General features: G+C 34.3%; 1 protein-coding gene across 1 annotated transcript in view; it reads left to right on the forward strand.

The window, feature by feature from the left end:
• The window catches only part of LOC149806205 (general transcription factor II-I repeat domain-containing protein 2-like), a 52,065-nt gene extending 41,996 nt beyond the window's left edge, over positions 1-10,069 (forward strand). Inside the window, exon 3 of the mRNA XM_089935320.1 lies at positions 9,944-10,069. Coding sequence (XP_089791446.1) covers positions 9,944-10,069 — 126 coding nt within the window. The remainder of the gene's footprint in view (positions 1-9,943) is intronic.
• The last annotated feature ends 8,510 nt before the right edge of the window (positions 10,070-18,579 follow it).

Raw genomic sequence — 18,579 nt, forward strand, 5'->3', positions numbered from 1 at the left:
TTCGATGATTTATAACCGCTGAAATCCAAAAATCGAAACTGGGTGGAAATCCTTTCCAACGTAGTTTAGCTTCTTTGATGCAACGTTTTTTCCTACGTCACGGATTTTTCGATCGTGAATTCTTTCGATATCTCTCACGTCGTCGTCTTTCTTAGTTACTCGATCTAACTCGGGTAAATTAAAAGCTCTTTTCAACGCATCTCTTTTCATATCTTCCAATTTATAGACAGGGGCATCACATTCACACATTTATCCTGTCATTGCCGTCATTCAGTTGGATAAATAGTCGTTTTCAAAATTGCGAAATGCTTTTGTTTTTCCAATGCGAACATAATCTCTCGTGTATAGCACTTTTTTCTTTTCTTGGACGTTCCAAGAAACCGATCGGACACGGTCATTCCATTTGGACGCATCAGTTCTTCAAGAGTAGATACGATGCTACGAAGGGTCGTCTGATTGCAAGCTTTGACTAGAATTGGTAACACGGTGATTTATTAGGGAGTATATTGACCAGCAAAATATTGCTACATACGTTCATACAAAGTTCTATGAAAGCGTTCGATTTTACTGGCTTTTGTTCCAGCAGTTTCAGTGGTAAACAATTACATGTTTCCTTTACTGAATTCTTCTTAAATGATTGGCTGAAAAATTGTCTACTTTTGTCTGCTTGCCATCGTAGAAGGTATCGACCACTAACTCTGAACTTGTTTCAAATATCTACCGAAGCCAGTTTTGAAAACACATCAAAGATATAAAAAAAACAAATATCTGTAATTTCGAATATACGACGCTAAATGAGAGACATCACCTAAATCGGCTTGCTATTTATGATCATTGCCACTACTTTACTTTCATTTCTTTATATTTTTTTCGAATTGTTTTGTGTAATATGTACGCAGATTGCTCTTATAACAATTGTCGTGCATCTTCCAGGCGCAGACGAATAATGAGGAAACCTAGGGATCCACTTTCACCTTGTTTCAACATGATTTGTTGTTGTTTTTTTCGGGGGGGGGGGTGAATATCAGTTTTAAGATCAGTCGGTTGTGTTAAAAGCTACTCTCAAAAAAACTTTTGTTTGATAAGGAATGGGAATGATACCTTGCATTTAACTGACATGCTGTGAAAATAAACTATCGCTACACTTCTTTGAGACTGACATGAAGCAAATGTGAATGCACGTGTACTGATAGCATACTAGCAGGAATCATGATTGCAGGAGGATGTGATGGAACGAGGACATGTTGAATACTATCAGAATTAAATAAGTCGATTGTGGGAGTTGTTGTTGTTTAGTCTAACGACAGAGGTGACGTGGAAATGACTAAACCTCCTTCTTGACACCAGTCGTGAAACAAATCAGTACTCAAATAATTGGAAGTGGCATGTTTTAAATGGATGAATAAATAAGAATTTGGAGACTGCGTGGCACCATCATAAAGATAAACCGGCCAAGGTATTTTTAACTGTTGAGTGATCACTTGAATCTCAGATTTGTCTCTTGGAGTTTTAAACAACACGACATAATCAGTATTCAGACCAATGGTGCGATGCGGGTTACTTTGTTCAAATAAAGTTGCATAATGTATACAATAATATCATTACGATGATGTCCTTTTATGTAAACCAAAGAATAATTTATGTATTGTCTTCTCCTAACATTTCATCTAAAATAACAAGATGTGCTTGATTAAAGTCAGACACAATTCCATCGTCTTCACGAGGATTTCCGTCTTGAAAGGCAATGGATTATATATGACTTTCTTTGAGTCATGTGAAAATCGGTTACCATTCTTTGTATCACCATACGATACGTTTCGGACAAAAATCAAACAAAAGTGGTTTGTGTTCGACCGCGTGTTCGACATTAAATTTTGTTTGAACCACTGGGTAGTGAGCGTGTTAAGGGGATGACGAAGATACGGTGCTTCCCAACTTTGACGATCTTACCAACATCCAATCACTTTGAGAGCTGAGTGATGCAACCGTAGCTCTGTAATATTGTTACAAATTTTGAAATGAGCAACGCCAACACAAGAAATTAATGCATGTTTTGTTTTGGTGTAATAAAAATATTCTCATTTCCGTAAGCAAAGTATCATGTTTTGGAGAGGGTGTTTCTTGTTTTTAATGTGCAGCAAGGTTACATTTCAAATACAAACTTCACACTTTCTTTTTATCATCTCACAAGACGCCTTTGGCATATTTAGCCGTGTCTTCTTTCCCAGACATCTCCAGTTACATAAATCCTTCTAGTCGTAAATCAATGGTATATCCAACTAGCTTTAATACTTTTTGGCTAGTACGAAGAGTAGATAAAGTGAAATAGGATACAAATGTCGAATTCCCCACAATGAAGTTTTAGTGCACAGAGAAAGATAGGGTGTTCATGTCTTGGTATGTACTATTCCAAAACTGGCCTGAAAGAATATGCCAGTAAATAAAATCCAAGGGAATCGTGTCGTTTTGTGGAGTTAGTTTTGTCAAATAATTTGGTACATCGAAAAGATTTTAACACGTCACAGACTTCTTTACATGAAATTTGGTTTAATATTAATAGAACCTTTTCAGGATTGTTTTAGATTCAATCCATATTACACTATCTTCCTCTTACATTTTCTTTTTATCACATAGATAATTAAATTGTTTCTTAAATTTTACAAAACTTGTTGGATTTGCTTCTTTCTGTTATTTAGTATATGATCATAGAGTCGTAACAGAAATTGGGGGCTAGACCGGGATCCGAATTTCAGTAATATTTTAAATTAATTGGAAATTAAAATTGTTTTGATAATTTAAATTCAGTTCATTTTTAATTTCATTTTATTTCAGAAATGTCGTTGTCCCTGGTCTTTTGATTTTACATAGTGAAACGAATAAGTTTTCACAATATCATCTAGGGTGGAGAGTTTTGTTTCCAATCTGACCCAGGGAGGGTGGGAGTATTTAAGAAAAATGAATAGCAATAGTTGCCAACCGCTATTATGTTTTGGATGTAAAATCACCCTTATTAAAACAGGATATTCAAAATATTTTTGATCAAGTATTTGGTGGAAATCAAAGTTTTGATGGAATTGCTTTGGGATTAATTAGTAACTCTCTATCTAGCTCTGAAATGAAATTAAAAGAATAATAGTTCAAACACGAGACGGAGATAGAGCTAATAAAACATTATCTTCAAAAAGAAAAGGAAGAGAGATGTAAATGAAATTGCCATTTCAAATGGAAGAAAGAGAAAGAGAACAGCGACAAATGCATATGCAGATACAAAAAGAAGAGACATGTGAATGAAATTACAAATACAAAACAAAGAGAGATGGAAATGCATTTGATATCTTAAGAATTGGAACTGGCAAGCAAACGGCATTCACCCCACGAAAGTTCAGTTTTTGATGTTTCGTGAACGGTTTTGAGTTGGTACCTGAAAAATCTCGAAACAGGTTTAGGAATTACAAAAAGAAAATAGCCAAAACCCTTGTCGATTTTGCTAGGTGTATATCTAAAAAGATTGATAAAGATTATGACAAACTTTGACAATGGACCCCCTCAGAATAACCTTTTCGGAACAATTACTGTTCCTGATATGGATCCTTAAAAATCAAATAAGTCTGCTGGGTGAATAGTCTATATATTGACTTGGAAGTGGAGATCGATGTTGAAACGTCTGAGTAATATCATGCTATTATATACATGTACTTGTAGTGTTGATAATGCAAATATAAGAATTAATAATAATAATAATAATAATAATAATAATAATAATAATAATAATATTAATAATAATAATAATTAGTTTTATTTTTTCTAAATAACACACACAGCCAAGCAAATGAAACATTTCTCTTAGAAATTGCTTTTATGCTAAAACTTTGTTGTAGAATATATTTTATCCTATTTTTCACAAAACCAATTTAAACTAATTCTTTTTAAGTTTTAATAATATTTGTCAAATCATCTTTAGAGGTATATGCAGTTTAGCTATCAAAGCAGGGGTTTAGGCTTGTGTAGGATAGATAAACTGTAACTATAATCAGTCGAAAAACAATCACTGTCCTTACAGATTCAAAGAGCAGCAGCCTGTCCCCACCCTTTCTGTCGAACCTAAATTTAAAATAAAATTTTCCTTAGTATCATTAGACTAGTACCAATTTTAGCCTTTAGTGAACTCTACTAGTCTCTACCTAATGAACAAATGTCAGTTTCAAACCCTGAAAATGTCTACAAAAACCCATTTTCAGAATCCTGGATCTATGTCTGACAATTACCGAACAATTTTAATTTTATTAAACGTTATTGTATGATTTTAATATTTTAGTTTTGTTTTAAAAATATTTAGTAGTATTTTAAATAAAATAACATTATTCTATATTTTTGTATTTTTCTATAAAATAACATTATTCAGTGATTTCATATTTTTATTAAAATAACTTTATTCTCTCTATTTAGTATTTTAGTTTTAAAAATCAACATTTATCTATAGTTAAGCGACTTTAATTTTAAATAATATTATTCTATAGTTTTGTATATTATTTTAGATACTATTATTTTATGGTTAGGTATTTTTAATTTAAAATGACATTATTTTATAGTTTTAGTATTTTATTTTTCATGGATGCAATCACTTTTCACATATACAAATAAGATCTCTGTTCCTTGAAAATATTTCTCTCAGTGACATGCCTTTCACCGAAAATTCAGGTGCGAATTCTCGTTTTGAAATTGCGAGATTTTGCGAGATAACCGGAGAGCGTTATTTTCAGGTATTGTAAAACTGGTCCAATAATGTTAATCAAAGAGGTCAAGAGCTACGTCCATAGTGACAGCAAGACTTACCTTGATGAACACCATAAAGGCACTTTGGAAAACGCTGCTTGTACAGCTAATGTTTTGTGTGTCTAATGGCCGGTTTAGGATCTTGTGAACTTGCCTTTGGACATATTATCCAGGGACCGTTGGAGTTGCTAAAAGAAAAATGTCTTGTATCAGAGGATTCAAAGCTTAGTCTTCTTTATTTCCAAAGACAATACTTATGATTGTGAATTCGATACTATTTGTATGCCTACATTTACTTTTTATCCATTGCAAAATATCATTTCTAATCATCCTAATTATGCGACAATCCCAAAAGAGATTCTCTTTGCGTATAATTTACAAAAAGGCAGAGCTTGTTGGGATAATTCTGATTTTTCTTATAAATACATTCACAGGTAAAATTCTATGTAATATATTCAGCTACAACCATCTTAGGTTTGGACAAGTAAAAGTTCTACATAGCAACAAAAACAATTTCTGTCAGTCATTTTCTAAATTGCCAAATTCAAAATTCCATTTTCTTCTAGACGTTGGTACTTTCATTGTTTCCAATTTTTGATATATACTTTTACGTCATCTTGTATTTTAATGGTATAAAAGGTTATGACATATTTGACTCATAATTAATGCTAAATTTATTTTATATCATTTTATAGCTGCAAGTATGCCTTGGAAATCTATGAAATTAATGCTAATAGAAAATATATTTCTTAAAACTATCAAAACTTATCCAAGAACTATTCTCGTTTATCAATAATTTACAAATCTAATGTGTTTCTGAACATATGATCTGTGATACAAGGATAAAAAGAACTTCAGCTGGGACTATTTTTAATGATCAAGTTAGCTCTAAATATGCTTCAGCGACACTTAGCCAAAAAGTGAACATTTGTTTTTTACTGAATTAGTGAAATATGTTCCGAATGCAAAGAAATTATCGATATTTGATATCAAAATTGTAACAAACTTTTCATTTAGATTGATGAGATAATATTCTTCTAATCCATGTAATTTTCAACGCATTGACTTACTTAAATATATCTTAAACGCAATCATATTTAAACCCTCCACATTCTATTCGTTCAAAGATATATTTCTTTTGATTTGATTTTCTCCTTTAGCCAGTGCCATACAAACTTGACGAATGTATTTAGTTCACTAAGAAATTTTTTGTTTGATTATTGATAATTGTTTTGTAACGTTGTATGTATGTGTCTTACTGTTTGTTAATAAGAACATGTCTTTTTATTTGTTTGTTTGATTTTTTTGTGTATCCGTTACGTAGTGGGAATGTATTGTTAACAGTGTATTAGTGACATGTCATTTCCGCTACCTTCCCCTATGGGTTTGTATGTATGGGTGTTGAATAGTTAAAAGAAGTCAGCATATGTAATTAAATGCGACTTTATCTTTCGGTATGCTTGTCTGAACAAATGCTTGTATGAAATCATATGTATGAAGAAGACAAAATATACTATAACCTTTTTCATTATATGAGTGATGGCATATCGGATAGTAATAAAAGTATATGGACCGCTTGCTTGTGTGAAGATATGTTAGACTGCATGACTACGCAAACGAGATACCGAATCCCAACCACGTCTCTTTGTATAGATAATTATGGCTGATAGTAAACATATGCATGTGAGCTACCTCACTTAGGTCTGCATGTGCGGTGGTATATTGCATAATACTCTCATGTATATGAGCTACCCATGGCCAATTCCAATATGTCCGTATGCCTTGTTCAAAGGATGACTTAAATCCCCATGCACTCTCCCTGCATGTGTAATGATGTGTTGGAGAGTAGATATATGTATAGGAAATTTCCCCTACCGTTAGTGTGTGTGCAATTGAATGTAGGAATGTTTTCGAATAAGCATCTGTTCTTCTTTTAACTGTTGCTTTCTTTGTTTGTAAATAATTTCTTACAATTTTAGTTTAATTATATTATTTATATTTGTCTTAAATTACCTGCTTGTTTCTTGTTTTAGATATGTTATTTTTAAATTAGATTTTCAATGTTCTCTATAAATAATGCTTCTTAATTCTTTATTTCTCTTTCATTCTCTTTCAGGCTTTTTTTTTTTCTTGCTGGGGGAGCGCGCTTTCACGCCATCACGCATCCTCCTGATTTCTCAAACACAAATTGTATTCTTATGATATATATTGTTCACAAATATTTTATCTTTAAACCTTGATTATTATTTTTTTATTTTTAATTTATTTTAAATTTTAATGTATTTTTGTGTATTTGTCTTCAATTTTAATTTTACTTTGTTGAAAGTTTGTTTTTATTTTTATTATCATAGATTTTCATTTTTATTTAATATTTTGTTGTATATTGCTTTTGTTATTTTTTAAAATGTTTAAAATTTATATTTTTCTTTACTTCTTTTAAAAATTGTATACATTTTGCTTCAATGTTTTTTATTTTTAATACTTTTTCAAATGTTTTTATTTTGTTTACGTGATTTATTTATATTTTTGTATTTAATATGTTTGTTTAAACTTTTTGTACAAGCTTTCAGATCTTTAATTCTTTCAACAATATGTATATGACTTAGTTTTATATTACATTTTGTTTATTTGACTTGTTTACATTTTCTATCTGTTACAATTTGTTTATATAATTTTACATTTTTTAGCAATTTTATTTTTTATTTAACTTTTAAAGTTTCTGCTGCTTAATGTTATGTGTATTAAGTACATTTGTTTCCATCTCGATGATATTAATAAAAATTCCAGATTGGATTTTGTTTAATTTTAAACTTAGTAAAATTCTGTCCCAGTTTAGGAACTTAATATAATTATTAGTCTAGGACATATTTTAGAAAATAATTCCGATTGTTTTTGTCTCATGTACATTATTGTAACACTTCTAGTTTTGGCCATTTTAATAAAATATTTTGCGTTGGGTTTTTTTTTTTTTTTTTTGTTTCGTTGTTCTGTTTGTTTATTTTGTTTTGTATGTTTGTTTTGGTTTTTTTCTTTGTCTCTGGTAAATTCCGCTTTAGCTTCAGACCTTTAGTACGACTTTTATTTTCGGTCTTTCGGAAGTCATGACGAATTTATGGGAGCCACCATGCATGACACACCCCTCCTTACGTATATATTTTTGCTACAAACACCATTTTGACTTCCACCTAGACACGTGAACTTTACATGCTAGGTCCATGAGTGCCCTAATGATTTTATATCATTAGGTTAAAAACATTTTTTAAAGTTTCGTTAAGTTAAAGATGGAAATCCAGTTATGTCCCATACCGTTCCATTTCTTACTAAAAAGGCAGGGAATGCCGTATTCTTATTACCATCAAACAAACAGGATCAGTTTTATTCCTAAAACTGAATCCGCAAAGAGACCCACGATGTTAATCCTATGTATGTTTGTAACATTAAATTCCCCTTGTCCACAAAAGGTCATTTTATGTATGTCCCCAGACAGTATCCCTATACTACTCCTTTGTTCAACATAGGTACAACGCACATATATTTACATGTGTTGACTATGATTTCTTTCTGTGACTGAAGATAAAATCTTGCACTATAAGAACAGTAATGGAAGTTAGAGACGGGATGGTTTGATAAGTTGTTGTTTAGGTCTTCCCCATTATTGCCGCTGTGGCCTTTATTAAGCGATAGCTGATGTTAGTGTCAGATCCTTAATGTTTTGCATCTGCAGCCTTTGTTTTATTGACGGGTGTTTCAAAGATGCATTTACCCACTTACAGCCTTGTGGTTCTGAAAAAGAGTATTCTTTTCAACCTGAACGCGAATAGTAGGTATAGTATATGATTTACCTGCCCTCTCCCTAGAATCAACATCGGTTTCTAGGCTATCTGAGGGTTAAGTTCTTTGATACTCTTCTCTAATACGCTGGTATTCCCACAAAACTGTATAAAATGGCCATTAAGCATGATAAATTGCTCAAGTATATCATGCCATATAAATGTTTGCTGAAAGCGTCCCAAAGTCAAATTTGTCGTAAACCCAGTTCACATGGCGGTATTAGGTGTATATAGATGGAAACTTGTTTTCCCCTCAAACAAATCAAAATGATGATATGCGATCATTCATACCTAATTGATGGAAAAACATCAAAGAACACACTGATACTTCATCTTTCATATCAGGAGTTTTGCCTGTGTGAAGTATTTTGATCTCTGGCTTTGTAAGGAAAGAACCTATGACTTTTTTGAAGCAGTCGGCAGTAAATAATATTTCACCTTGCAAAATAAAGCACTCTTCTACGTGCTCGGGTTTTAGATAAGAAAACGATCCCGCTTAATGTAGTGGATACAGTAACAAAAGGTACATAAAAGCGAGGAATATGTACATAAAAGCGAGGAACATGTACATAAAAGCGAGGAACATGTACATAAAAACAGGGAAGAACGTGTCTTTCTACTATGTCTCATTTCGACCCATGGGAATATAATTATACAATTTTAAAATTCCAGTGAAAAGAATAATCAACAAAATCCCTACCAGACATGATCTTCAGCCGTAGTCTACGTAGGTGGAGTTCGGGTTTCAAAAGAAGGGACTTTATCACCTATGAAGATGTGACCTTTATACCCACCCCTCCTCTCCCACGCATTGCATCCAGGATTAGAAACCTTCGCTGCTATCTACTCATTATAGTGAAACAATGTATCAGATGTAATCACCCTCCGTCATACGATGTAAATGCAGTCCAGCTTAAACAGAAAACAGTGACAAGCAGACAGTTGAACAAACGAAGGCACTGATGCACATACGGCTGAACATGACATGTAACAAATATAACAAAATTAGCAGACTTTTTATCTTTCTCTCTGAACTGCCACAAAATAATGAAAAATTACGTTTTTATCTAATTTCATTTATCATTTGTAGAAGGCCGACATAGCAGATGCATGCGATTAATTACCCCAATGTAGTAAATAATAATTGGATGAATCAAGTATATTGCAAATTGGAATTGGAAGAAACCGTAAAATTTTTCAAAGCTGAAGTAGAAAAAAAGTTGACAAATTGTTTCCATTCTTTGAAAGAAAAACGAAGCTTTACGTATAGTGGTATAGGTGATTACCAAATTTCGAAATTAGATTTCTTTCATTTATTTAAAGTATATTTATTCGTAAAGTACTGTAATTACGCTGTTGGAAAGGTGATACGTGGTGACATAGCAACCCGGTGGGGAGAATATATGGGGACATACCATCCTGGTGGAGAGGATGATATGTGGGACATAGGAACCTCAGATCCTTAAAATAACAGGTAATGCAGTATTTTATCGTTCATTTTTATTTTTAGTCTCGAACCTCTTCCGAAATACATATATGGACGGACAGCGATCGTCTTTGCTTGCGCATGGTAGATCGCACTGGCACTTACACCCCAACCCTTTCCTTTTAAAGGACTTTCTAAAATTCCATGCGAAAAGAAAGGATCAGGCTTCTGATGTGTTTCAACATTTTCTGGAAATTCACTGGGCTATTGTCACGTTGTAGAACAGTGAAACTCTTGTCGACTTGGCTATATGATCAGACTGACGAGAAATCCTTATCTGCGAGTTGAACAAAGCTGACAATTGTAAAATAAGACGGATAAATGGCGGCAGGCATATTTGGTGGTCGAAAAATACGAAAAGAACCCAGGAAAACCATCGACCTATGGAAAGCTACTGGCATGCTTTCTCACATGCCCATATTGGCCGAGTCGAGACTCAAAGTCACGATGACAGCAGTGAGATGTACGAGACATCTGTAATGATATCGGCCTTAGATCACTCATACATCCGGGGCCCATTCTGCATGCCGACAGTGTAGCATACAAATAGTATGTCAAGATATTACTATTACAGAACATTTCAAAAGGGACACAACTCCTATATAATCTGACTGAAAAACTAAGTGGGCCTGAAATGTATTTATGTACATGAGAAATATGACGAAAATAATAATTCAGCAGTCGATACTAATATCAGATTGGTTGCATATTAATACGTGCTGATCATTTTCTAAACATAATATTTTGTTGCCGGAAACGCTATGGTTACTTTAACAGTAGACTACCATTCAAAATCTGATTTGATATATGATGATGACCATCTGTTAATCATAGAGAGAGTTAATTACAGAGATAGTTAATTATAGAGAGAGTTAATTACAGAGGTATTGCATCAGTTATAATTTACGTCTGGCACAAAAGTGCTGACATTTTAATTCCATCAAAAGACTGCTTACCTTTGCTTTACACCAATCAATGTAAAAGATAATATCTCACTCGGTCATTTCATATAAGTCATCTCACTGGTTTTTGTCCATCTGTATATTAACTTTTACGGACATTGACAACCTGATATATTGACAGGTGGTTATCGACCAAAAGGACGTTAACTACAATTGAAAAAAGTGAAACTAATCACGTCGTGCCCATAGTGGGTAACAAATATATATATATATATATATATATATATATATATATATATATATATATATATATATATATATATATATATATACAACTGATATTCTCATTCTTGTCGTCCTCTTCGTCGTTGTCGTCGTCGTAGTAGTTAAAATATGTTGTTGTTTTATTTTGCAGTACTATGAGTGAATTTGTATCTGTATCTAATATGGAGTTAAATTACACGACCAATGGTACATTTAAAAAATCACAGGAAAGATTAAATCGCTGTAAAGTTTGAATGTTTCATTTCGAATTATCAAAGTGGTTCAAAAGATATAAAAGTTCTCAAATAAATATTTTGAGCACCCTGAACAATTAACTGGATTAGGATTCGTGGTGTAGTAAGGAAGACAAAATCTTGGCGAAGTGTATGATAAAAGGCATATTATGATGTCCCCCAAGGAAAATTCAAGTAGATGATGTTGAATGATTCGCCCAACGAAGACATTTCAGACAGTTAAGACAGCAAAGATTGTAAAGATCACTACAAAGGGGCAAATCAGTAAGAAAAATGCCTTCAGCATATAACATACTAATGGCATCCATATCCCACTTTTATGAGGTAGACGAACTGATATGCAGCGTAGCAGAAACAACAAAGCAAGTTGACAATTGGTGAAATTCTCTGAAGCAATATCCAAATCTAATAGAGCACAAACCATTGCTGACATGTACAAACATGTTAAGACTTTTGAAATTGTTGGATACAAACATGCAAAGTCTGGCCATATCCCAGCTGCTGTAATATTTGATGATTGTTAACTTGAGCTCATTTATTCTGAGACAGACTTGATGGAAATTTTAGCGAGGGTTGAAAGCAAATTGTATTATCCTGGACAGGGAAATCCTCTATGCAATAGCCCTACTTACATGTTTAGATTATTATAATATAAAAATGGTGTATGTCGCTTGATGGATTCAGTGAAATTACTCTAGATTACCTCGGGGCCCCGAGTGGCCGAGTGGTCTAAAGCGCTCTCCGTTACGGATCACTACCATCTCACCTCTGTCTGCGTGGGTTCGAGTCTAGGATTCGGCCAATGTGGGTATGTGAGAAAGCTTGCCAGTAGCTTCTCGTGGGTCGGTGGTTCTTCCCGGGGTTTTCCTGGGTTCTTCCTCCACCATTAATATTGGCCGCCATACATAGCCTATCGTGTGCTGCAAAATGGCGTTAAACCCAACAACAACAACAACTATATTATCTCCACCTGACTTAGGAGTTAAAACGAAGGCGCCAGGAAAAAGCAGCTAAAAGTATATAAACAGAAGATAGATGAACAGTATTTTTATTAAAGAATACAATCCGCATGTGTATATAAGAATGTCAGTGACATTGGGACAAAACCGATGCAAAGTTGTATGCCTTGGAAAATGAGAAGTTTGCAGCAGAACATGTCATTACGAATATTGTAACTTGCTCGTGGTACCTATTTACCCGGCCTTCGGCCATGTCTAAAATGTGATGTCTGAGTCAAGTCGCGGAAACAGCTTTACCTATCGTGAGCAGAATTTGCCAACGATGTCATCAAGGATAAAGCTGAAGTTGTTAATGATCAAAGCGATTGTTTTTTATTGGTAACTAATCAATTAGTGTTTTTCTTCATATATGGGTTATGCCGACTGTGAATCAAGTTAGGCAATTCGTTGGTGAGCTTGAAATAAGGATATCAAGTAGTATGAGAAAGACGTTTATACTTGCAGTATTTGGACTCGCTGATGAGCAATGGTTAGTTGTTGGTCGTGAGACAACTTTCCACATATAAAATATAGCTGGTTGCAACGGCAACTGTAAATAAACTTAAACAATCCTAGCCAGAACACGAAATAAGTGTACCGAGAGGTACAAAAAACGGCAGGCATACTGGCGTTAAGAGGACTTCCTCCAGAGGACCCGCTTACGACGGTGAGGCAGCTTCGTTCAACAGCATCATAGCTACATAATACGATTCCTCCATGGGCCGAGCTCGCAGGAATTGCACGTGTTGTCGCTAATGAACAAAACCGTGGCAGTATTGCACGTACTTTTGCTAACAAGGCTGTTGTGTATGATCCTCAAATAACCAAAGTTCCATAATCCAATTACACAAGCGCTCTCGTGATTTTCAAGCAATCATATCACAAGAGTATACAAGCCAAACAGAAACGCTATGAATTATTTCTTCTGACTACCCTGAGCTCGCTTTTCCTCCTTCACTTCGCCACTGAATATCTTCTTTAGAAGTCGCTCTACTAGTTAGGTGACCTGCCCATTAACAGAGTGTGAATGCATGGAACGCCTGTTCGTGTGAGAGTGTCAGTGTATGGGATCCTGTCCTGACATGTTATCCCCATCAGTTTCCTCAGGCGACAAATGTGAAATCGTTCAGCTTCTTTGCATGGCATCTGCTTACCGTCCAAGTTTCGCAAGCATAGGGAGGAGTCGGCAACACAATGGCTTTTTATACCTTAAGTTTTGTTTGTAGACTGATACACCTACGCTCCCACACATTTATATGCACTCTGCCATTCGTCGCACTTGCTTTAACAATTCAGGCAATAATTTGTATCATCGATTTGGGCTGCACGTGGCAGTGTGCTTCCGAGAGTTGAAATATTCCACTGCAACGAGAGTGTGGCCATTTAATGTAACGGTATGTTCTACGTAAGGCTTTCCTGTTGTAGGTTGGTGCATCACCTCTGTCTTCATGATATAGATTGGAAAACCGACATTTGTACAAGTTAAAGAGAAATGGTCCAGATTGGGTTGGATGCCAGATTTATATTTGGCGTTCAGGGATCATAAACAGTCACTTCCGGTGACTTAGTCTTCGCATTTAGTCTTCTCAGATTGAACCACTTTCCGTCATTCCTTTATCTGATCTCGATCCCAGTGTGATGGTCAGGGAAGGCATCAGGAAGTACAGCCGAGAACTTCATGCTGAAGAACGTTGGGAATAAGTCACAGAGTGTCCTTTCGGTATTTTTTCCGGGATAAGTTCAATGCGTATGCTTCGGTTTAATAGATTGTGTAATGCATTTAACAATTCCTTCACCCTGTATTGCAAAAAGTAACTGTAAGAATGAAGAACTGTCCGAAAATAGAAAACGTGGATCGGAAGTATACAGCTGCATTTTATAATCCTTCTCTCATTGAAGTAAAACTGTATTTAAATCTAGCAACTGTGAATCGAATCAGGTCAAAGATATTGATTCGGTGTTCGGATCAAACTGTAAGGCAATAGCATACATTATAGTATCACAAATATGCAGAATTAACAATATTATCAAGCCTTTTCGCGATTCGGAAACTTGATGTAACGAAAATTAACCTTTTTATGAGCACCCCAAATGAGGATAGTTTACAAATAAGGTGTTTTGCGAAGAGCGGGTGTGTCTGATGAGGGCCCCAAGTGGGAATCATTTATTAGTTTTGTGGAACAGGACAATTATTTTGTGTGGAAATTTAAAGCCATTTATTTGATCAAATTTAGGTTATTAGTCCAAACCATATAATTTATATGCGGTTCGGATCTCTGGAGAGTACGAATTAACGTGTATGATAATATTAGTTTTTCGTATCTAAAACTGGTGTTAGTGTTATCAAGCAGACTCCTGTAGGATCCTGGGGCACCACGTTCCACTCTGGTGTAAATTTGATATTCTTCCCTCCCACACCTCGTGTGCATATATTATTATTTACTGATGTTTAGAAAGTCTTTTTAAATATTTGCTTTTGTTGGCGTGTTTTGTTCTTGTTTTGTTCTTGTTTTGTTTTTCTGATTATTTGGTTTATTTGTACATTAATTATCTCTATTTCTCATGCAGTGGACACACTATATGCAGGCGAACATCGTATTCAATTTTCTAATTTACAACATTTAGATTCTCAGACATTTTTCTGTGTTTTGTATCCTCTTGTTTCAATATCTTACCTGTCTGCATGTAATATTAAGTGCGTTAGAACTCCTCCGAAGTTGAAATTCTGTATAACCACTGGATAAGGTATTGTATTTTTAATGCAAATTGTAAATTCAAGCGTTTGATTACTGTCTTACATGATTGTTTGTGGTTTGAGGTTTTGTTAGTTTAACGCCATTTTTCAGTACATGATATGTTTCACATGGCTGTCAGAATTTTCTGCTGGAGGAAGAACCCGGTGAAAACTCCAGTAAGAACCAACGATCCACGGGACGTTACTGGCAAACTTTTTCACCTGCCCACGTTGACATAGCCAAGACTCGAATCCGCGCTGACAAATATGAGATAGGAATCAGATGTATTTGTGTCATATTGCTAACACCTTGATTGTTTTAATTGTATTGTTTTTTACGTTTACATAGCTTCTCATCACTAATAATATAATCCATATCTATCTATCTGACATTTTCTTTTACTTGATTTAAGTAGGTATGACGGAAACCTATGCCATTAGAATCCAGAATGACATTACATTTTACTTGATGTAGGTGTGTATAACACATGTCCCTCTCATTAGAATCCAGAATGACATTACACTGTACTTGATGTAGGTAAGTACGACACGTGTCCCTCTCATTAGAATCCAGAATGACATTACATTTTACTTGATGTAAGTAAGTATGATACATGTCCCTCTCATTAGAATCCAGAATGACATTACATTTTACTTGATGTAGGTAAGTATGACACGAGTCTATGCCATAAGAATCCAGAATGGCATTACATTTTACTTGATGTAGGTAAGTATGACACGAGTCTATGCCATAAGAATCCAGAATGGCATTACATTTTACTTGATGTAGGTAAGTATGACACATGTCCCTCTCATTAGAATCCAGAATGACATTACATTTTACTTGATGTAGGTAAGTATGACACGTGTCCCTCTCATTAGAATCCAGAAAAAACATTATATTTTACTTGATGTAGGTATGTATGACACGTGTCCCTCTCATTAGAATCCAAAAAAACATTACATTTTACTTGATGTAGGTAAGTATGACACATGTCTCATTAGAATCATGAATAACATTACATTTTACTTGATATAGGTAAATATGACACATGTCCCTCTCATTAGAATCCAGAATAACATTACATTTTACTTTATGTAGGTAAGTATGACATAAGTCAGTGACATACGAATCCAGAATGACATTACATTTTACTTGATGTAAGTAAGTATGACACATGTCTATCTCATTAGAATCCATTATTTAGCATTGTTCAGTCCTGTGAAATATAATGCGAGTAATTCTAGTAAATGAGAACTTGTACATTGCTGTTATTAATTAGTGGTTATCTTTCTAAATCACTTTTACAAGCAAATCTGTCATATTCTCATGTAATAATATGTTTAATTTGGACAATTATAAATGCATCCTTCCAAGTATTTATTACACGCCTTTTTTTAGCAGCTACTTCTTATGTGGCCAAATTTTCACGATTATAAATCTACATTTTGCCAGTAAGTTTCATGGACCAGTCGTTACTATTATATAAGATGATAGAGTTTATAATGTATCGAATATTTTGTTTTAGAACACTTGGGTTTCATGGGCAGCTTGCACAAACCATCTTGTTTTTAACTGTACCTTTAATCTTTTCTTGTATATTTCTATTTTAGCCATCTTCAGGCTTCCAGTGAAGTTAAATTAGTGTATGGTTTTCACATATGCGATCATCGGGTTCCATTCAGTGCAAACGAGGTATGAAATATCTATTCACTTATCTCCGTATCGTTTCTCAGAATTCACTATGACGTTTAACATTTTAATACCACAGTGCCTGGTTTAATAGTCTACGTGACTTTACTCGAAATGTTGAATTCGTTTACATTGCTTAAAACAAATTTCTTACTGATAAACATCTAAGTTGTCAAGGAGTGTAAACATAGGATACATCCACTTTCTAAAACAGCCAAATTGGATCTCATACAATGAATGGTTCTGTAAACATGGGACATGTCCAATACCTAACACAATCAAGCTGGACCTCACACAGGTGTACACACATAGCATTGTTTACAGTCCTTCACCTGAAACTGACATGTCCTTTGTTGTGTCACAGACGCAGGCAGAAAATATTATTTGGAAAATATTTGTTCAAGTCCTTCGCAGTAAATTTACATCCTGTTCCCTACGTCGATTAATAAACATAAATACACGAATCTGCAGAGGTTATTATGTCAGCATGTTTTCATAATTGCGTGTTTTAATTGTCCCTATCTACGTTTGAAGTGATCCCTTTTATAAAACCATCAATGCACGTACATCATGTACTCATCGATTCTATTGACCACTGTATAGTGCAATATGGCTATTATTGGTTACTTCGCGTGCTCATTGAATACATAATATAAATATGGATAATAAAGAAGAAAATGGTTTAAATAAATTTTATAAACAAATCTAGCGTCACGAGTCAGATACGGTTGCCAATATCAGAGTTAACGAGACTTTTCCTGGTTTGTTTCGACATGTGAATTCTGACAGAACTCGCAAAACCTGGATTTTCAAAACAAAACAAAACGACATATAGTATCAATAATATGCATTTATGTGTTCTATGAAATGGTCCACAGTTATTCTAATTTAGTATCCACTGCAATGTCTGGCAAAGAACAAACTGGCTTGTCAGCAATAAAGACTTCATAATTTAGACAGGGCATCACTATCGGACTTTTTCTGCAAAATTTTCAAGATGTAAATCATTTTCTGAGTCTCAACGTTAGAATACTTTTAGTAAAGGTGTAATTTTGATTCTGTTAAATGACAAATACACAAGGTTTCGTCTGAAGCGTACATAAATAAACTTGGACATAGATTACAAGCAAGAGCGTCCAATTACACACACACACAAGCCTACATCGTCGAATAAATTGACTTTATATACATTATGACGCAGAGAAAAGAAGATTACAGGAAGAAAGAAAGAAGTTGAGTCTTTTAAAGTGGAGGTGATTAATGCGGGTCAGTGAAAAATAGCCAATCATTCACAGTAATCACTGATACAATACATGAAAATCCACAGAACCGAAAACTATCTTTCTCTGGTCACGTTGAGCAAGAAGTGGTCGAGATATGCTGGGAAACTATACGGAGAAATTAGAGGGTACTTATAAATTGTGGTTTCTGTGGACAGGTGGTTACTTGATTCAGGCAGTCTTTACAGTAGGATTGACTGGACATACATATTCATGCACACATACATGCATACATATGCACATACGCACGTACCTACCTACCTACCTACCTAACTACCTACCTACCTACCTACCTACATACATACATACATACATACATACATACATACATACATACATACATACATACACTTAAAACAGTCATC

Source organism: Sinohyriopsis cumingii, chromosome 2 (assembly GCF_028554795.1).
Source record: "Sinohyriopsis cumingii isolate HCF-2022 chromosome 2, ASM2855479v2, whole genome shotgun sequence".
Lineage (NCBI taxonomy): Eukaryota > Metazoa > Mollusca > Bivalvia > Unionida > Unionidae > Sinohyriopsis > Sinohyriopsis cumingii.